Source organism: Spermophilus citellus (genome assembly GCF_964194105.1).
Source record: "Spermophilus citellus genome assembly, chromosome: 13".
Classification (NCBI taxonomy): domain Eukaryota; kingdom Metazoa; phylum Chordata; class Mammalia; order Rodentia; family Sciuridae; genus Spermophilus; species Spermophilus citellus.
The window spans coordinates 96,930,439-96,952,114 of record NC_138193.1 but is presented as its reverse complement, the minus strand read 5'-3'; the positions used below and the strand labels follow the sequence as shown (position 1 = coordinate 96,952,114).

The 21,676-nt window shown below is 38.7% G+C and overlaps 2 protein-coding genes and 1 long non-coding RNA gene across 14 annotated transcripts in view; 1 reads left to right on the top strand and 2 right to left on the bottom strand.

The window, feature by feature from the left end:
* The window catches only part of LOC308632744, a 73,769-nt gene extending 70,480 nt beyond the window's left edge, over positions 1–3,289 (top strand). Inside the window, exon 4 of the long non-coding RNA XR_014018640.1 lies at positions 3,074–3,289. This is a non-coding gene — a long non-coding RNA (uncharacterized lncRNA). The remainder of the gene's footprint in view (positions 1–3,073) is intronic.
* DTNB (dystrobrevin beta) overlaps positions 1–21,676 on the bottom strand; it is a 233,382-nt gene that overhangs the window by 67,593 nt on the left and 144,113 nt on the right. For all 12 annotated transcript variants that reach the window (XM_081265084.1, XM_081265087.1, XM_081265086.1 and 9 more), the window contains exon 10: positions 5,938–6,015. In XM_081265084.1, coding sequence (XP_081121210.1) covers positions 5,938–6,015 — 78 coding nt within the window. The remainder of the gene's footprint in view (positions 1–5,937; positions 6,016–21,676) is intronic.
* On the bottom strand, positions 12,192–12,946 carry LOC308632740 (M-phase phosphoprotein 6-like). Its single transcript, XM_081265096.1, has one exon. It carries the CDS (start codon positions 12,911–12,913, stop codon positions 12,392–12,394), a length of 522 nt encoding a protein of 173 aa, XP_081121222.1. The 5' UTR covers positions 12,914–12,946; the 3' UTR covers positions 12,192–12,391.

Genomic DNA, 21,676 nt, shown 5'->3' with positions numbered 1-21,676 from the left:
TGAGTGTAAAAAGCAGACTGGAGCAAGGTGAAAGAAAAGACAGGAAGTTCGGTGAGTAGACTGCAGTGTCTAGGTGTGAGGTGGCTCTTGGTGGCTTGTACCACATCAGAGACAGAAATGGTTGAATTAAAGAGATTCAGGAAGAAAAGGCCATAGTGACTGAATGAATTATAGGCCTTGGTCAAAACTCATCAAGTTGTATTCTTAATTGGTGAATTTTTATTGCATACAAATTATAACTCAAAAAAGATGAAAAAAAAGTCTGTAGTGTCCGGCTGGTTGTGGTGGAAGCAGAGGTGAGGTGAGGAGACAGAAGGATTCCCAAATTTCTGGCTTCAGTGTGAAGGGGATGGTGCTGCCACTTCCTGAGTTGGAAGAATGGAGGAGGACTAGGTACTGTAGGCCCAGGTTTACACGTATTGAGTTGTTGATGTCTGTGAAACATCTACCTGGAAATGTCAGGCAGCAATTTGATAAATAGTTCTCCAACCAGAATTTGAGACTGGACTGAACTGAGAATGAATTGATTTGGGTTGGAGATAAAATGCAAGACCACTAAAATGGGAGTCCAAGATGGCCCAAGACAGAGTCCTGAGAACATCAGCATTCCATAGATGGTAGAGCTACAGGAATTAATTATGGAGCCTGAGGTCCTAAACCAAGGAAGAAGGGGACCAAAAATTCACAACACACTGGAATTTAGGGTATAACAAAAAAGTTTAGTTCTTCCAATCTAGAATTCAATTGGAGTGTCATTGTTTTCCTTTCCTGCTAAAATGTAAGCTAGGAGGATACACGACCATTTGGTTAAACACCTTCAAGAAGAGACCTCCTAGAAGTCTATCAGAAATGGTATATGATGAACTCAGAGTCTTTCAGAGTCCTCCATGATCAAAGTGGAAAGCCCACTGAATCCAACAGTAAATCACAAGATAATTCTCTGGCTCTGGAAAAGCCCTGGTATTTTGAGAAATGTCAGTACTGTTGTTACACTGGGAGAAACTTGTGGTGGGGTTCACCAAAGGAATGGAAAGACATCCAGAAAAATTCTAGTTAAAATCTCAATACCCATGACTTACTGATGTCAACAAAAGAGCCCTTCTAGAAGTGAGTATAGGGTAGGGATGCACAGGGTAGGAGTTCTTGTAGAAGATGACAGCTTTGGATCACTGTGCCAAGCTACGTGCTGTTAAATCAATATAGTAATATGCATAAGCACAATTATTAATATGCAGTAAGCATAGTAACTGGCTTCCAATGTCTGAAGACTCTCAGATCTATAAGGCAAAAATGTCATTCTTCTCTACATGTCATCATGCAGCACACCATAAATAATTCTGGGAGCAAATCAGTTACTTTCCTTCTCTGTCACTAAAATGAACAAAATATCAAGGCATTAGTGTGGAGAGATGGATTTACAAGATGCAAGGTTGTTCCTTTTCTAGATTATCTGTTCTCAAAGGACCGCAACCTAGAGAGAGGACAAAGGAGTGGGGGAAAGACATCCAACTAACAGCTCACTGCCTCTGGGCCCTTTGCTGTATTACAAGCTCAAGAGAAAAAAATGCTGTGTCCAGTGAGAACCGTAAAAGAAATAAGCTCAACTATGCGCACAATTCTCTGGTTCCACCAGATTATAGAGAGGAGGGAGTGGTTGTTGGAGCTGAGACTTGTTCAACACTGTTTATTTTTACCCATGGAATGCTGAAGTGATGATGTTAGCTGAATTTGTCAGATTACCTCTTTTCCAATACTAAATGCATCAAAAACCTTTATTAAGTAAAAATCATAATAAAAGAAAAAATATCTGATTCTTTCTCCCTCCACATCCCGTTTTTCTGCATTGCCACCAGCCACATGCAGCTGCTTAAATTCCACTTAATTCCAATTAAACAAAATTAAGGGGCTGGAGTTGTGGCTCAGTGGCAGAGTACTTGCCTAGCATGTGTGAGGCACAGGGTTTGATTCTCAGCACTGCATACAAATAAATAAAAAATAAAGGACCATCAACAACTAAAAAATTATAAATAAATAAATAAAATTAAATACATTTCCTCCATCACACTGGTCACATTTCAAGTGCTCAACAGCCACATATGGCTAGTATCTGCTGTACTAGGAATGCATAAAATATGGAGAAACATGGGTAGCATGGAGATGCCATGACAAAGTGCTACAGAAAAGAAGAGCCACCAAGAAGATTCAATTAAGAATATCACCAAACTTGCATTTCAGAAAAGTCCCTCGGGTTGCAAAGAAATGTGGGGACAGGGAACATGGGATCCATGTGAAATAAAGAACTGTACCACTGGGCTGATTTGCATTGCGTGTTTGCTTCACTAGCTAGAGCAAGCTGTAATATTTTAATGGTTTGATACTAAAAGAAGTGAAAAATGTCTCTGGTTGAACATAGTAGGTTTAAGTGGGATCACCACAGGGATTTCAGCTCTGTGACAGAGATGTTCTTAATATGCATCAGGCCATGGCACACCACTACCACCTGGAAGTGGCACTGAGCCAGCTCCTTAAGAGGAAATTAATTAAAAGCCTCTGTAGCATATGAGAAACTGCAAAAAGCAAATGTGTGTTCACGGATGTATTAGAGAAACAGAGACAGGGAATGTGGATATGAGAGGAAGAGAGTGTGCTGGAGGGGGTAGGAGAAAATCTGTGAGTGTTTGTGTAGGGGAAGTTCTATTGGTCATTTGTCAGATCTAAGTCTGGATGCTCCCATGTCACCACCAATTCACTCAATTCTTTGCAACCAGAGGGACTTTTCTGAAATGCCATCTGCTGATGTTATTATTCTGATGAAAACTTTCCAGTGGCTCTTCTTTTCTGTAGAACTTTGAAACAGCATCTCCATGCTACCCATGTTTCCATATTTTGTGCTAAAACCAGTACAGTTGCCACTGGCCCCATGTGGCTACTGAACACTTGAAGTATGACTAATGTGACAGAGGAAATGAGTTTTTAATTCTATTTAACTGGTTCTGCCAGATTAGAAGAGGTGAGACTGTGAGGAAGCTGGAAGAATCAGAATGATAAGAACTTGTGCTCTGGTCTTCCACAGCATCTCTAGCTCCACATACCCTGGCTGTCTTCCTGCCCAAATCTTCCTCCTGTGCATGACCAAAGGTACCTCAACCCAAGCCAGGAAGGAACCCAGAACATTATCTCTCCCCTTCCTCAGCCCCCTGGGCCAGAATCTCCACAGCCTGCCTTCACTCCCACCACCCCACAGCCTCTGCAGTGAACATGGCAACACCATGGAGTGATTTCTCCCAGATCTGTTGCTTCCACCCTGCTCTACTGGAGTCCCTATAGATGCGACCTGCTCTCGCTCAGGACCCCAAACTCTACTCAGTGCAATGAGGAGGAAACTCTCTGTTTCTATGCTTCTATCAACTTCAGTTTTTCAAACTTGGATTTTTAAGTATGGGCTTGGAAATATTCAAGTGTTCTGTTTGTACTAACTGGAGTTTGAATTGGTGGAAAGTTTACCTTAAATGCTTGAGTGGAGGTGAACTCTAATCCAAACCCCAAAACACATGAAAACTGGCAGTCTGCCCAAGCCCAGACGGGCCTTGGGAATCTGCCAACAGTGAGGACCCTGCCATTCCATAGATGATGTGTTAATTTTCAACTACTCCACTTTTCTGTCTTAAAAAAAACAAACAAACAAGAACAACAAAAAAGAGAAACAACAATTCCTATACTGACTTGGAGAGATTCTCAAAAATTCAAACAAGCCATTTTTTCCTGAAACCCTCATTAATTCCTGCTTTTCAACCAAATTCTATTTCTCCCACTTCACAGGTAAGAAGATCAGTGGCTGAGTTCACGGATGGTTAGTTTTTGACTAAAACAGTCTCATTTGCCTCATTTCTCAGTTTCTCTAATATCTCTGTTCCTCTCTATCTAAAAAGCCAGCAGATAGCAGTTTTTATCATTCTACTTATTTTTTAGATAAACTGATAACACTACCACAACTCCCAGTCAGAAGGCCATTAATACCATCACAGTATAATCGTCTCTTTGCTCGGTCACATACACAGTTCAGGAACTGCATTCACACTGTGGCATCTTCTTGCCTTTAAAAATGGCTTTTTCATGAGAAGTACATATTGAAGAAAAAAAGTTCAAATGATAACATCTGCCCTAACCTAAAATTTCTAGCAACTGGTGACTACCCGGAATTGATGTTCTGATATTTACCTGTTACCCTTCTAGGATAATATATGTCAAAACAAAACATCTCCACACGCTGAACAAACAGAATGGAAAGCATTTTTTAACCCTTGACAGAAATAAAAATGAGGTGGTGGGCAGGTAGTGGGAGTGGTCTGACTGCTCTGTATTCTTCCACACGTTTCCTGTTCCTCCTTGGGGGGGCATCATCCATATGACATTCTCATCTTCTACTTGCTGGTTCTTTCCTTTCAGTTTATTTCCAATAAAGACAATATATTAACTCTTTACAAGAATCCACAAGTAGAAATAAATATTTCAGGGAGAGCCAAGGAATACAGAGGATAAACTCTTATAGATAAAGAGTACCCCCATGTCACAGATTTAGAAAAATTGAAGCTAAAAAACATGTTCACGTCAGGAGAGAGCTAGGATCCAAACTCAGGCAGTCTGGCTCCAAAGTCTGGGACCCAGTGCACAGCACCACGTGGCTCTGCAGAAGGGGAGACTGGCTGCTGCCCTGCTAGGAATGTCCCAGTGGGGCTGTAGGCAGGGACTCTTACCTGGTCAGGGTCCTGAGTCTCTACAAAGATATAGCTATATCAAAGTTCCTCTGATTTATTCAGTCCCAAAATCCTCTCTTCCAGGGTAGCCTACACATTGGTCTCTTGCTTCCTTCTAAGGTCATTTCCCTAACCTGCTTGATGGAGAGAAACACCTGGAATGTTTGTTAAAAATGAAACTGCTCAGGATGCTGTCCTTTGAGGTTCTGATCTATGGGGTCTGATGTAGTCCCAGAAATGCATATTTTAAACAAGTGCCCTGGGGAAAGTCTTCTCATCAGCTGGGTTTCAGAAATGTTGCTCTAGAAGTTTTAGCCAATAGGAACAAACACCACTGGCTTTAAGTATTATAAATTAAGTCAAAATATTATTAATTAGTGACATTTCTGCAGCTGAATTAATCCAAAGCAAATGGCGCATATGACACAAATTGTTTTCTTCCAGGAAAGACATGCTAGGTGGGCTGGGATGTCTTTGTGGCTTTTTCTTATTGAGTGATAACTATTAGAGAGAATTCTTTAATGGTGTGCCCTTGAGGGAGTTTCTGCATTGCTCTGGTCATAGAAAAGCTTAATTTAAGTAGAAAGCATGCTGTTTTATACAGTTCTTTTAGGTTCTACGAGAATTTCAGAGAAGAGGAAATTTTAAAAGGGAGAAAAGAGTACAGAGTTCTTGTTCCTTGAAGGACTCTAAAGTGAATTCTTTAGAGAATTGTATAACTGAGAGAGAAGGATTTAGGCTTTTCAACTTAAATGTTTATGAATCATATACAGAATGACTTATGAAAACATTTTATAAGGTTGTAGTTCAATTTACATAGTCTATCAGAAGCAGGAATGATCTTTGACACTTATATCAAATGCAAAATTTTGAAACTTGTGATTATTAAAATACTGTTCAGTGTTAATAAAAGATCTCAAATGTGCCTGATTTGCTCTGACACAGTGTTTGCTGCTTGTCACAATGAAGTTTCCACCTGAGGCACTACTTCAATTGCTGTGTGTATGAGTCACTAGGGGAAAAAGAGGAAGATGAAAGCAGAAATAATACTAAATAAAAGACACTCAAAGGGGGAGATAGAAAGCTGTCCTCTCTGCCCTGTGGAATGCCTTGTTTCCAAGGGGGCCGTTGCAAATCAGTGGCAGGGGACTGTTCCCAACTCTTGGGCACAAGACACACATACCTCTTGGTGGGGGTGGGCACTCCAGAGGACATGTGGCTAACCATGGTGTCATTCATATTGGTCAGAGGGCGAGGAGGGCTGAAAGAAAACACATTTAGGTTTATGTTAATAGTTACCAACACAACTAGAGAAACAAGAACGACAAGGTTAAAGGAACCAATTATCCCTGCTGACAGGCACAGTGGCACCATGGAAAGAGAGACCTCCAGCCTACATAAATCCATCAAGAAGGGGTTCTCTCTTGCAAGGCCATAGGGCTGCAGGGCTACAAAGTACCAGGGGAACAACAAATTATACCACCACCACAACCAGTGGAACCTCAGTGGTTTTTGCTTGTGGTTTTAGTGCACAAGGATGTAAAGTCTGCTACTTAATTTTGATTAATTTCTCCACATGTTATGTAGAGGACTGCCAAGTGTTTGGCAAGTGTATCACAAAGTTCTTGACATCGAGGCATGCACTTTTCTTGAGATTTGTTTACAACTCACTGTTCTCCCTCACACTTAGTTTGCAAACTCTATTACGTAAACAATTAAGTGGTTAAACACAAAATTTAAAAATAAGACTCTGAAGCAAAGTTTTATTAATCCTGTACTAGAATCTTAATAATCCAAATTTTATACCTATACTTCAATTAGAACGCTGTCTTTTGTAACCTACTCAAATTTAAATGTAAAAGCAAGCATTTTTATAATTTGTCTTCTGGGGTTGGATTTCTATACTCAAATCCCATTCCTTCCTCTTGTGTAAGTGCAGAGTGAATAAATCCAGACTTATCAAAAAGAGTTTGTCATCGAAAACTTCAGGCCACTCCAATGCTTCTCCCTCTCTAGGGGCACAGCTACAAAAGGTTTCTGTCTTGCATCTGGAACATGACAACTACTTTCTTCTTGGGAAATCTGTCAGTTTCACTCCTAAACTGAAAGAAGTACTTTTCAGAAAGACTAGTCCCTCAAAAGCAGGAAAGTGAAGCCAAAAAGTCCTCTTATGTAGGTGCTGATTTCTCCTTACTTTTGAGAGACATGCTGATTAGTATACTGCTCTTGGAGGCTATACTTAGCAATGGCTAGTGAGTGTTAAAGGATGTCACCTGGGGCTGGGGTGGTGGCTCAGTGGTAGTGCGCTCGCCTAGCATGCATGGAGCACTGGGTTCAATCCTCAGCACCACATAAAAGCAAACTAATGTATCCACCTTAAACTAAAGATACATAGTAAATAAATATTTTAAATAAAATAAAATAAAGGACGTAACCTATTGTTTTGCATGTTTTCTACTACATTCAAATAAAGACTCAGGGAAATACTTCAGGGAGAGCCAAGGAACCCAGGGTATAAAGAGGAGTTTCTCTCTCTCCATCTACCATGCACTCCTATTTTCTAAAAAAAAAAATTCATTTCTGGGTAGGGAGACTTTTAAAAAAATGACATCCCATTTAACAGAGAGGATCCAAAATGGAAAGCAATTTGCAGAGAACAGATTGAGGTCTCTTGATTTTTAAGCCACAGTACCATGCTTATTGTTCTACATTGCTTCCCTTGGGTTACAAGTCCCTAAGTAAGACGTTCAGAACAGAAATATGCCTTCCTGGCTAGAGTTCAATTCCCAACTATTTGACTACACGTCATTCAGACAGATACCCAAACTTTCAAGCCTATTTATGTTGTGAGTTATAATCAACACATCAATTGTTTTAGGTTGACTAGCGATGGAAGAGAAAACAAGATTAGCTTACTTTTAGTTCTAAATTTCTAATTTTGCCTCTGGTTCTTTTAAATCAATTGTCCAGCTGAATCAAGGAGAAAATTCCTATGAAGTAACAAATTCAGCAGAACAGCTTTTCACGCTTAAGGGCACTAGAAATTTTCTGGTCTTGAAATAGAATGGCTTTGCTTCTTTAGTAGATTATTAGCAATGCATTTCCAAAATAAGATAAGAACACTCTCATGTTGCTTTCAGAACTAACACAGTTACCCAGATCATCTCAATATTATGGACACTACTGTATTCAATTTCTTTTCTGATATCCTCAGAGAAATATGACAATAGAATTTTTTTAAATTCCTTTAACATGGATCCACATGATAAAATTTTATGATTTGTAGCATTCTGTTTCATCTGATGTTACAAGTCTTTATAATCACCTCCATCTCAGCAAATATAATGTTTGACTATCATTTTAACACACAGAGAAGCCTCTTCTCTAGTATTCAATACTAGGCAGTAATGATTACATTGTATTCTGTAAACTCAGCAGAACTTCCTCCAAGCGGCATAACCTTTCTTGACTTCTAATATGTTTTGCTAGAGATAAGTTTGTGTTTGCAAACCAAAATGGAAGTGGCCTTTGCAAACATCAAGGTCTTTAGTATAGTATCTTCTCCAGAGCCACAGTTTACAGGGAAAACCAACAGCTCCAATGCATTCTTAGAAGATGCAATACACTGAAAAGGATTTCAGGCTTAAAAGAAAAAAATCTTCATGAAGACATATTTGAAAACATCTTCATGTCCAATGAGCTGGGCACGTGCATGCCTGTAATCCCAAATAGCTCAGGAGGCTGAGGCAGAAGGATTGTGAATTCAAAGCCAGCCTCAGTAACTTAGCCAGGCAACTCAGAAAGACCCTGTCTCTAAATAAAATGTAAAATAGGGCTGGGGATGTGGCTCGATGGTTAAGTTCAATCCCTGATACCAAGAAAAAAAAATATATAATGAAATAGCCATTAATAATATAAGTTATGGAAACTTATAAGACAGTAGAATTAGCAAAATCAGATGGATTTTTTGATCTTTAATTCTAAAACCCAGCTAAATACTCCGAACACATCACTAGCTGGTCCATGTCCTCCTTTAGTGAAGATCTAACAGGATACTTTTAGACAGTAACAAGTTCCATCTATGAATTCCACGCTACAAAAAGGCTACCATAGTTTGGGAGGCTCCTTCTTTGTTAAAAATATATGTTTTGTTTTTAAAAAATGAGGCATAAAAGCAGATGGGTGAATAGGTAGAAGGTGGTAAGTACCTCACTAGTCACAAGAGGTGGCTTTTAAAAGGCTTGGAGAGGGGCTGGGGATATAGCTCAGTTGGTAAAGTGTTTGCTTCTTAATCAAAGGATAAGAAACATACTTCCTGAAAGCCTGTGCAAGATAAGAAAGACCTTTATCTCAGTGACTTAACTATACAGATATGGAGACAGATCTGCAAACAAATAATCACAATACCCAAGAGTGAGTGCAGCAGAGCAAGCACAGGCAGAATCCTGAAGAGCCACAGTTTACAGGGAAAGCCAGTAGCTCCAATGCATTCTTAGAATACGTAATACACCAAAAACGATTTCAGGCTTAAAAGAAAAGAAATCTTCATGAAGACATAGTTGAAACGTTTTCATGTTCAATGAGCCGGGCACATGCTGCCTGGAGAAATGAGGGGGAGTCAGGGAAGGTCCCCAGAGGTGAAGTAATGGGGAGTTTTCCAGATGCAGAAAAAAGCTAAGTGACCCAAGATGGAAATGGTATGTAAAAAGGCACAGAAATGCAAAAGTGCACACTGGATCTAACTCACTTGATAAGACTCAAAGGGCCTGAAGGGGGTAAGTGAAAATGTACCTGGAAAGGTGGTGATAGCCAGGCTTGTTCTCTCATAACCTAAGACAGCTAGACTTTATATTAGAGGGAGAGGGGGAAGAATTGAATGTTTTTAATCTAAAGAATGATATGATTATAGTTGAGTTTTTTAAAAAGATAATTATAGGAGTTGTGGGATACTGGTTTTTATCAGGGTTATGCACAAAAATCATCTGGGAAGCGTTTCATAAAGCAAGATGCCCAAACTCTACCCTCAATTTAGCAGGTCTAAAGCTTTAGAGGCAAGGGCAGTCTTTCTAAAGCACTTCCAACTAAAAATCATTAATGTAGGGTGGATTTGGAAGGAGGAGGGAATGGAAGCTATGAGACCAGGTAAGGTTTTATGGCAATTGTCCAGACTAGGGCTTATGAGGGTGGACAGTGGTAGTGAAATGGGGTAGAGACAAAAGGAAAGAGATTGCTGGAGTCAGACAGACATAAGACATGGTGACTGCCTAAGAATACAGGGTTAGGGAGTGAAGAATAATGGAATTTTTACCTGGCTGACGGGAGGTAGAGGTATCAATATCTGAACTAGGTAGTGGACACAGAATAAGCAGGAAGGTAAGGGTGAACAGGATTTTAGCTGTGAAACTGTAGACTCTCTAGTGCCACTGACAAACACAGGTAACTGGATGTCTAGAAGGCAGATGGAAATAGGAGAATGAAAACTAGGTGAAATGTCAATTTGAAAATTATATTAGAGTATCTTAAATGGTACCAATTCTTTGAGTATCATGAACACTAGAGAGGCACATCTTTATTTGTTGTTTCTAGCTGGGACAGGATAGGTTTGGGAAGGTGACTTAGATAACAGATACAAAGCTTCCGGTTATTGAGAAGACACCTCTCTCCTATAAAGTGAAAATTTAGTTTACTGGCACAAACCATTTTCATGTAGTTCTCTGCTACGTTTAAGTCTCCTCTGAAATTCATGTTAAAATTTAACTGCCATCAAGGTGTTTGAAGAGGAGGTCCCCTCAAGCAGTGACTAATGCCATCACGGCAGGAGTGGGTTAGCATGGTGGGAGTGGGCTGACAAGAGGGCGGGCCCCACTCTTGCTCTGGTGCTTGCACCTTCCACCAGGGGATGACACTCGAGGGCCTTTGCCAGAGGCTGGCACTGTGCTCTGACTTCCCAGCCTCCAGAACCTAAAACAAACACACTTTTATTTCTGATGCATTACACAGTCTCAGATATTCTGTTATATAACAACATCAAAGAGACGAAGGCACTCTCTTAGGACCACACTATTCAAATTCATTCGGGTGGATGTTCTGGAATATACAATATTTTTAAATAAAATTTTCCACAAAATCTCTCTTAAGGTTTTAAAATTAGATTCTAAGACTAGATGATAAATAACTTGTGCCTTTAAAGATCTTCCAAAACAAAGGGTTGGGAATGTAGCTCAGTGGTAGAGCACTTGCTGAGTACGTGTGAGGCCCTGAGTTCAGTCCCCAATACTGGGGTTTAAAAAAAAAGAGGTAGCTAAAAATCTTCCAGGACAGATTATATGCAAGTGTATATTTGATTCATTTTTTAATTGCTGTGTTTCCATGAAGTGGTTGGTACTGTGCTAATTTCTGGGGATCAAAATTTAAAAAATGAAAACTTGGAGAAGAAAAATTCAGAAAAGAAATAATCATGATATAGTAAGGAATTCACATAGATTTATAAGAAAACAATTAGTATTTTAATCAAACAAATATATAAAATGGATATATATCTTTAAAAAGAAGTAACACAAATAACTCAAAAGAGATTCATATTAAAAATTACCAAACATTTTCCCTCATAGAAATAATGATTTTTTTTAAATTTATTTTTTTAGTTTTCAGCAGACACAACATCTTTGTTTGTATGTGGTGCTGACGATCGAACCCAGGTGAGTGCGCTACTGCTTGAGCCACATCCCCAGCCCCGAAATAATGATTTTTTACAAAGGAAATCTTTAGCACTGGAGAGGATTTTGACTTAGGTCCTTCATTTACTTTACTAGTAGTCCAGAGTGAAAATAAAACATCGAGCCAATTTGGCAATACATCCATCAAGACCTTAAATAGTGTTGAAACACTTTTGAATCAGGAATTCTTCTAGGAATTTATTCCAAGGAATTAATCAGAAATATAAATAGATTTACTTTAACAAATAATCAGAGAAGTAGTATTTATGATAATTTGGAAGCAGACAAAATATTCACTATGGGGAAAAGAAAACAATGGTATGTCCATAATCATAGGGTATTTTGCTGTTATTGAAAAATAATGCTGTGAAGAGTTTTTTTTTTTTTTTTTGGAAACAGATATTTATTACAGAATATTTAAAAAAAATTAAATGCCTTAAACAAAAAACAATACCATAAAGTAATAGACCTAGTAGCATGCAAATACTTCAGGTTGGAGAGGCATGTTTGCTCTTGATGAATGTACATATAATAAATTCCTGACATTTGACTCCAAAATGAATGTATGAATCGGCTGGACATGATTATATGACTAATAATTTAAAGTAAAATATAATCTTAAAGGCAATTTAAACACTGGCATTAATCTATAGGAGTCCATTCAAGGTCAGTGACTGGAGAGCTATATAAAAAGAACTGAGGTTAAATCTTTAGGAAGCAATGCTGTGCCTATGAACATCTGTAAGATTCAGGCTCAACTTCTGCTTCTGACGAACCTGATTCGGAAAAGGATGTATAACATCCATTACACATCTGTTTCAAACACAGTCTATTTCTAAAATTACACATCTCTTTACAAATAAATATCAAGTATTAATAGCTGAAAGATGCCACTGGGATGGGCTCCAAAGTCTGCTGTTCTCATGGCCACCCCAAGACATATTTTAAGGCATCATTTTTATCTTGGGGCTTTAAGAACATCTTCTTTGCTTTAATTGGTTTTATGTTTCCATTTTCATCTTCTTCGTAATTGGCACGGTCTCTTTTCTTGGCAAACTTTTTTCCAATTGTCCCCACCAAGGTCTCATATCTTCTAGCCATTTCCTCATCTGACACATCAAGCTCTACTATCTCATCTTCATCTTCATCTTCTGCTTTGTTCTTAGCATTCATCTGAAGCATCAATTTCTCAACTTCAGGATTAAATCCTCTGAATGACATTCTTCCATACAGAAGATCTTCACATAACAAGAAGCTCTGCTCCTCTATTATGACACTCTCTTTTTCTTTAAGCTCTGGCAAATCCAAGTACCAGTGCTCTTCACTGATGATCTTCTTTTCTTCTTCCTCTAGCTGTTTTTTGGTTTCTGAGTCCAGTTCCCTTTGCATGAACTTCATGCACAGCAGGTTCTTGGACAACTTGGTCTTGCGCTCGGTAGCCATGCTGGCTCCAGCTGCCAGCCTCGCACACCAGCCCTCTGCCAAGAGTTCTTAATTTCTTGGAAAAGTGCTTAGCCTGAAGCTGAAGGAGGTTAAAAAAAAAAAAAGGAGGCCAAGGGCTGAGGGTGTAGTTCAGTGGTGGAGCTTTGCAGCATGTATGAGAAACAAGGGCAAGATAATTAGGGAACAGCTAACAATTATTGAATATTGGTATCTACCTTTCAGACACTCTTTAGAGCTGTAAGTACACCATGTGTCTTCACAGCAGCCCTATAACATAAGACACAACTATTCATACATACACACAGCATGGTCTCAGCTGAGTAATATAAGAAGCATAAACCAAGGGAATAGGCCAAAATGTTAAGTGGAACTGTGAGCAATTTCTCCTGCTTGCTTATACTTTTCCTATACTTGCCTGATTTTCCAGTTTTTTTTTTTTTTTTTTTTTCCAGAGAGAAAGGTGCTTAACGTAAGAAAAAGAATTTAGAAAGTACAGGGGAAAACAGAAAAAAAAAAAAACCTATAACGACACTGAGTCAAGTTTTGTAAAGTGAACCTATATTATAGTTTTTGTTATTAAGAAAGCAAACTGAAAGTGTAATACAAAACACAGACATGCATGCACACTCACACATGTGAGATGGTGCTGTACGACTTTAATACCTGAAGAAGCCCAGTAAAACAGTCTGAGTAGATCCCAAGGTGTACAACCTCCCAGCATCCTCCCACCACCGTCCCTCAGGAAAGGAGGATTATCTATTCTCTTAGACTGTAGACATTTATGTGATTTTTTAAAAAACTGTTATATATTAAGTACACAGCATTCATGGTATGAGTCATGGTGTAGGTACTCAGTAATATTTGTTGATCATGAGTCACACCATGTGTGGAATATACAGTAGTGTAGAGAGTACAGAGTATCATTTTTCTGTTATATTTCACTTTGGTGAGACTGTTCTCCATGAATGGAACCCTGACATTATTAGCTGTTGTATTTGGTAGATGTGTCCACAGTGTTCCCAGCTAGAGTAGGCCTCCCCCAGCCCTCAAATTGCAGACAGTGGTATATTCCTCTCTATTTAACTCTGAGTGTCAACTACTTGATATATGTCATTTTTTTTCTTCTATTCTACCATCTGTGACTTAGTAATAGAATCAGCAGTGGACTGTGTCTTTAATAACAACAGCAATATTTACTGAACATTTAATGTGTGTCAGACTCAGTGTGACTGTTTTCCAGGGATTCACTCATTTAACAACCCCAAAAGGTAGAAACCATTATTCTTATTTTACAGACGGAGAAACTGAGGCATGGAGAGAAGTAATGTTCTTGTGGTCACAAGGCCAAATTATGGAATAACTAGTATTGAACCAAGGCAGTGAGGCTCCAGAGTGTGTTGTCAGTCATGATAATAGAGTCATTTCGGGAAAAACCTTAAGGCTGTTTACTTAAGTTTATACATTAAAATTGGCAGCTCAATAATAATTCTTGTAACCTTTCCACAGAAAGGTAAAACATTAACAGTCACAGAGTATAGTTTTTGGTGATTTATTTTTTCCCCATCACACCATTAAAATACTGTATTATAAATGCCTATTCACATTCAAATCAACTTGTTTGAGCTCTCATTTTTAATTATTGCCAGACTGCCCCAAGGAAAACTAGATAAGCCAGAATAAATTGTTTCCTTCAAAAACATGTTTCCAGTTTATTAGAATGACTTTAAAATCTAATCATAACGTCAAAGATTTTCCAGGTTCTTAATCTCAGTCTAACAGCATATATTCATTTAATGAACAAGTTAACTACTATGTCAGTCAGACTGCTGACTTAAAAAGAAATGCAAGCTTAACACTGGGCACAGGACCAATAGTAAGTGTTGTGACTTGCTTTGGCTTTCTGAGTTGATTTAGATCCAGGGGCAAGCACTGTCTGGATAAGACTCTAACCAAGAATGTGAATGTATGTTATCAATGTTGTTTAACCAAGACTTCTACATGAAAATGGTCAAGGGAATAAATGCACAAAGCCCACTCTGAAGCCTGGGGTTGGGGCGAGATCTTGGGCACCTGTCAGAGCTAACCCTTCTCCTGAGGCCCGAGGACAGAACCTATTCTGTAGGAGGCCATGAGATTTCAGCTGTTACCCCTGCCCTTCACATTTTAAATGATTTGCACATTAGCTTGCTTTTTCCACCAGAGCATATTTGTAGTTGTAGAGATGGGTTACTGTCCTGCAATGCACTCTCACCTGGACAGCTGTCTGCCAGCCGTGTACTTGGGCATTCTTAGCAGATTTTTGGTCTGTTTATTACTGTTAGTGTAACATAGAAACAGATTTTATTATGCCCCAATGCTTTCATTTTTGTGATTACTTCTTTTTTGTACTCCCCAAAATAATGCTTTTCATAGGGGGTAACCATGTAGTTAATACATTTAATCTCATTACATTTTTTTTTATACCCAGCTATTTTGACTAGAATCTAGATACCTATGATACTTTTTTAAAATTTTATTTATTTATATATATTTTTAGTTGTTGATGGACCTTTATTTTACTCATTTATATGCGGTGCTAAGAATCGAACCCAGTGCCTCACACATGCTAGGGAAGTGTGCTACCATTAAGCTACAATCCCAGCCCCCGTTACCTTTTTTTTTTTTTTAAATACTTATTTTTTTAGTTGTAGTTGGACACAATACCTTTTATTTTATTTTATTTATTCATTTTCATATGGTGCTGAGGATTGAACCCAGGGCCTCACACATGCTAGGCAAGTACTCTACTGCTGAGCCACAACCCCAGCCCCCCCAATGTTACTGTTTTTTTTTTTTTTTTAGTTGTAGATGAACACAATCTCTTTATTTATTTTTATGTGGTGCTGAGGATCGAACCCAGTGGCTCACATGTGCAAGGCAAATGCTTTACCACTGAGACACAACTCTAGCCCCCCATGTTAAGACTGTCTTCCTGACTCACTTGGATCACACTTTTAGGTCATGTGGCAGATTTTATCATACTTTAAAATAAAATAAATGCAAAGCCCACAATTATAGACTTCCTCATTCTTTTACCCAGTGAACAGCTCCAGCCCATCTCTCCAGCAAACTGTTCTTGCTTCATTTGAGCCCCTGCCTTGAACTCTTCTCCCAGGTCCCCTTCCTGGAATGTCCTTCTTCACAGACTTGCCAAAATTCTCACATATCTTATCAGAAAAACAGCTCCTGAAACTTCAGCATCTCCAGGAAACTCCTCTGATTATAAGCTCCATTTAAATAAATATGAGCCTCAAACACAAACAAAAATCTATGCTTATCACACCTAGCACTGCTAGCTTTGGGGAAAACACAAAATAAAACAAGTTGAAGACTGTCATTGCCCTCAAGAAGTTTACAGTCCTGAAGCTGGGGCTGGGGCTCAGTGGTAGAGCATTTGCCTAGGATGCATGAGGCACTGGGTTCAATCCTCAACATCACATAAAAATAAACAAATAAAATAAAGGTATTCTGTCCATCTACAACTACAAAAAAAATAAAATAAAAATTAAAAAAGAAGTTTTTGTCCAATCATTTTCATAATTGTCACAGCAACAATAGATACTTAAGCTCAGTGTAATATATGGTGATTTTCAGATCAAATCATGCTTGACAATAATTTATAATCAAAACCATGTAAAACATTTAAAAACATTATGACAGTCTAGTTATTTCATTTGATATAATCAAAGATGAATACAATAAAAGAATATGAAAAATCCTATGAAGTTAACAGTAAAGAGAGTTGTGTGATCTGCATACATTTCTTCACTTGGAGAACCCTGGGGAGAGCTGGGAGTAATGTCTGCATCTGTGGAGCCTGAGCAGTGCATCTGTGCTCAGTCAGGCCCTTCAGACACACATCTGAATTCTTGCTGCTACTCATGGTGGGATTTCTATTTCACAAATAAGGAAATGAAAATGAAAGAGGATGATCAATGTGTTCAAGATTATATGGTAGGATCAGTATTGGAACCAATTTTTATCTGGTTCTAAAGCCATAGAAGGGATCTAATCCACAGATCCACCCCCCTAATTCAGGCATCTCTGTATTAACCAAATTTTTCAGATCAGAGTTCTCAGGGAACAATACATTCTCAAGTTGAGAAAAACTGCCCTAATTTAGGATGACTGGCTTCAAATCTAACTTGAAGTCACTAACGAAAAAAAAAAAAGAGGAAGAACTAAGTATCATAACTGTTAACTAAATCCATAAAAAATTTCACCTAGGGTAGGGGTTGGGTGGCTTCCAGGATACTGGAATCTCATTAGGACACTTGCTGTTACCTTTGCCAAGCTCTTGTTTTGGGTCAGAGTCTAATAGAGCTCACAGCTGTTCATGCTTAACAAGAATGTTTCTGCCCAATATCCCACAGCTCCACCATCAGCCCCAGCAATTACTCTGAACTGTCCGAGTTATCTGCCCTCTGTGGCAGATGCTGAAATGTCACCATCTACAGGAAACTCCTCTGATTATAAGCTCCCTTTAAATAAATAAGAGCCTCAAAACACAAACAAACAAAAATCCATGCTTATCACACCTAGCACTGCTAGCTTTGGGGAAAACAAAATTAAACAAGTTGAAGACTGTCCTTGCTCTCAAAAAGTTTATAATCCAATCATTTCATAATTGTCACAGCAACAATAGATATTTAAGCTCAGCACAATATATGACGATTTGGGGCCTTGGTGGGTTAAAGAACAACACGTTGGGATTGGGAGAGGATCAAGTCTCCAGAGAGACCTGTGAACCTCTCCAGCAAACTGTTCTTGCTTCATTTGAGCCCGACTTGAGCTCTTCTCCCCGAGAAAAGGAAAGCTGCAGACCAAATCAACAAAAAATGTTCACTTAGATTAACTTTCCTCAAAAGATGGCAGCATTCAGGACACAGATATTTCTGCTGCACAAGGCTTTGGGATGTGTTTGTTTTTCTTCAAAATTTAATAGACCTATTCATGGACCCCAAATGTAACCAAAATATATTTGAAAACAACATATATTTGACTCAACAAGCCAGCTTATTGATTATGATTAAGAGGATACATAGGATTTATAGTGATTTATAATGTTGATTTTATTGGTGAAATATTAAGGAGGGCAGATTCTAAATTCCTTTTATTGCTACGATTCATCCTTCCCTCAAAGAGCACTCTGACTGCAGCAACAGTTAGGTCAAGTGCAGAGCACTTCTTCTTCCTGGACTAGAATGAAGTTTTGTTCTGTGCAATGGCAAATCACCTCCTATTGTCAAGGCAGGTTCCACGTTTACCTACTGAAGCAAGAAGTTAAACAAATAAGACAAACCATCTTTTGGGAAAGTAGCATAAATATCACGCTACATATTTACAATGAGGTTTCTCTGACTTCTAGCAAGTACATTTTACTCTATTGGTCTTTCATAATAATTAACAGAGAAAAATGCAAAATTTCCAAAATGAACTAGTAGTCTGAACAGGTTACAATTAACTTGTTAATAGAAAGAAACAAAAATCAAACAAACAAACAAAAAAAAAAACCTTTCACCAGATACGTTTATAGCAATTTGACATAGCTATTTGTGGTACGGGCCTTATTTAATGAGATTTTTTTTTTTTTTTTTAGGAAGAAAAGGTTTACCACAAATGAATTCTTAAACTTTCACCACTAAACAGGGTCTCAATATTTGCAGAGGAACCCAGGTATCTAGCTCTAGAAAAGGACAGAATTGTAAGATGACACAACGATCAGTAAATTAACTATTTAATAGTATTGCTCAGATTAATATGAGTTCAATATGTTGAAAAATCAGACAAGGGTCTTACAAAACAGATATCCAAATCAACAGAAATGTACTATTTTATTTTCAAAACCTTTCAACAATGAATCTCCTCTTCCTTATTCTCCTTGTTCATTAAACTTAGAGAGGCAGGCCATACTACTTTATATAGATGTCTACTTCTGTATTTAAGAAAACTTAAATGCTTCCACAAGTTGCTGCTCCCAGAGAAGTTAGAGACACCTGTCATGCAATGTCATTTCCAGACCTATTTACATAGTCACTACTGAAATCTGTTTTCAAAAATAGAAACAAATACATTGCTACAGAAAACAGGCTGACTCTTAAGTATTTTTTCCTAGACAGGGAGGATAGAATGGGCTGTCCCTTATACAGTGACTCCCTGGAAAGTTCCAGGGGCTTTAGCACCTTATCAAAAATGAACATGAGTATCTTCAACACAGCAGCTAAGGAGCAAAAACATAAAATGGCAAGAAAAAGGAAAAGCTGGCAACCTCTGTGTTCTGTGGCAAATGCTGCTTCCTTCTGCATGCACCTGGCATTTACCTCACGACACTGCTACTGTCCCTGAGGAAACGGCAATCACACGCTGAGGGCTCTTCTCCACAAGGTGTTTACTTCACAGAGCACCTTGGGAGAACAGGTCTGAAATACAGGTCTGCACTGTGCTAGCAAGCCCATGCAGGAGGCAAATGCAGCCGACAAACAGGAAGGCAGTGCAGTGCACAGGTGCTACTCAATGGAGTTTAAAAAGGGAACACTCACCGGCAACAGAACCCAAGTCTTGCCATTCAGTGACTCAGTGAACCCAGTCAGCGAATGTATCCTGATGGGACCTCCCCAAGGTCCTTTCTTCTTTGCCAACTGGAGGATAAGAAGTCGTGTGCAGGGGCTGGGGTTGTAGCTCAGTGGTAGAGCACTTGCCTCACAAGAGTGAGGCACTGGGTTCAATCCTCAGCACCATATTAAAAATTTTTAAAAAATTAAAATAAAGAAAATAAAGGTATTGTGTCCATCTACAACTAAAAAAAAAAAAAAAATTTTTTTTAAAAGTAGCAGTAGTAGTCACCTGCAGACTGCATCTGCCAATCCACCTAGGGAGGTAGCTACTGGCAGAAGAGCAAGGCTTAATTTTTTATTGTTTGGCTGAAGAGAAGTTAACAGGAACACAAGCAGGATGAAAAAATAGGACAGCAGTGTCTATCTAACCCTTTGAAGCAAAGAGCTCCCTAATTCATAAAGGCAGCTCGTCAAGAGGGCAGCTGAAACACAAGAGCCCAACAGCAACACAAGAGCCCAACAGCATGAGCTGCTGAGCAAGCTTCAGGAGGCACTTCTAGCAGGACGATCTGATGAGACCGTCCCTGCCACTCAGACTTATCCTGTGGTCTCTTGTTCTTTCATCTCATCCACAGCTCTTAAAACCCCTGTGCCTAGTTTCTGCCTCCTTCACATTTCAGCTCTCACTTGTCTCGAGTCACCTGAGTATTGTCACATCTTTCTATTGGTTTGCTGGTGTCCAGAGAAGAATTCTGTTGTTATTAATGTGCATCTTACTCTTCAGGGCTGGCACGTCTTTCTGCCCCAAGCTGTCCACCCTCCTCTGTGCTCATCTTGATTTTCACCACATCCTTAGCTTTCGAAGTGTCCCAGGTAAAAACTCTATTCAAACACAGGACTTATATTCTGGACGTTTCCACCACAATAAAACAAAATAATAAAGTATATAAAAGCACTTCCACTGAAAACAGAGCTAATCAAGACAAATCCCACACTAACCACCTAAATACCTGGGCAAGAATTCTATTATTTCCTTAGATAAACAAAGAAGTGAGAAAAATCAGAGGACTAATACTGATTTTAATTTAAACACTCTGATGTAAAAAAAATGCCTAAAAGATAAAGTGAATACACATACTAGAATGAAAGAGTTGATTTATTATTTCAGAAATATAAAACAAATAGTGAATAATATCTTTCAAGACTTCAAGTTCTAAGAATATACAAGAGGGACATAGTTCAGAATATGAAGGGCATTTGAACAATAGGTAAAATTAACTTCATGGGGAAAAAAAAGAACTAAAGAACATCTATTATTGAAATACCATAATTTAACAAAAATAAATTTTTTAGTGGTAACTGGGCACAATATCTTTATTTTATTTATTTATTTTTATGTGGTGCTGAGGATCAAACCCAGGGCCCTGCACGTGTTAGGCAATCGCTCTACCGCTGAGCAATCCCAGCCCCTGAAGTACCATAATTTTATACTAAAAGTGCATCAAGAGAGAAAAAGGAGCAGCAAAGAGATGAAAGAACACAAGCTTTGGAGAAAAAGGTTCACATTCCGACTCTGGTACTAAGCGGATGATGAGACCTGTGTGACGTGGGACAATGCATCTTTTGTGCCTAAATTGTTTTTCGGTGAGGTGATTCTAAAGATTAAGTATTTCTCCTAGACAGGGAGGATAGAGTGGGCTGTCCCTTATACAGGGGCTGGTTCTAAAGCAAGGATCTTCACATGTTGCCCCTGAGATGGCGGGGGGCGACTCAGTAACCAGGGTGGACAGAAAGGGACAGAACAATGCCATGAGGCACCACCTTGATTCAATAAGAATCTCTACCTCAGATTTCAGATGAATAAAATATTTCATTGCTTATTTAAAACTATGTGAAGTCCTTTCCTGACTATGAAATTTAAATGAGAATCTCCTGCTATGTTCTTAGTATCCTGTTACCTTCTTTTATAGTACTTCTCAAATTTGCAATTACATAGAACTAATGTTGTTTGTTGACTGATTTCACTCAAGAGCTTGCAAACTTCAAGGGCAGGAGCCACAGGGTTTGTTCTAGCTCTGTGTTCACTGTGTTCACACTGTGTATTTAAGACCATGACTGGAACACAGTGGGTGCTCAAGAACTATCCATTCAACAGCGAGTAAGTCCCTTT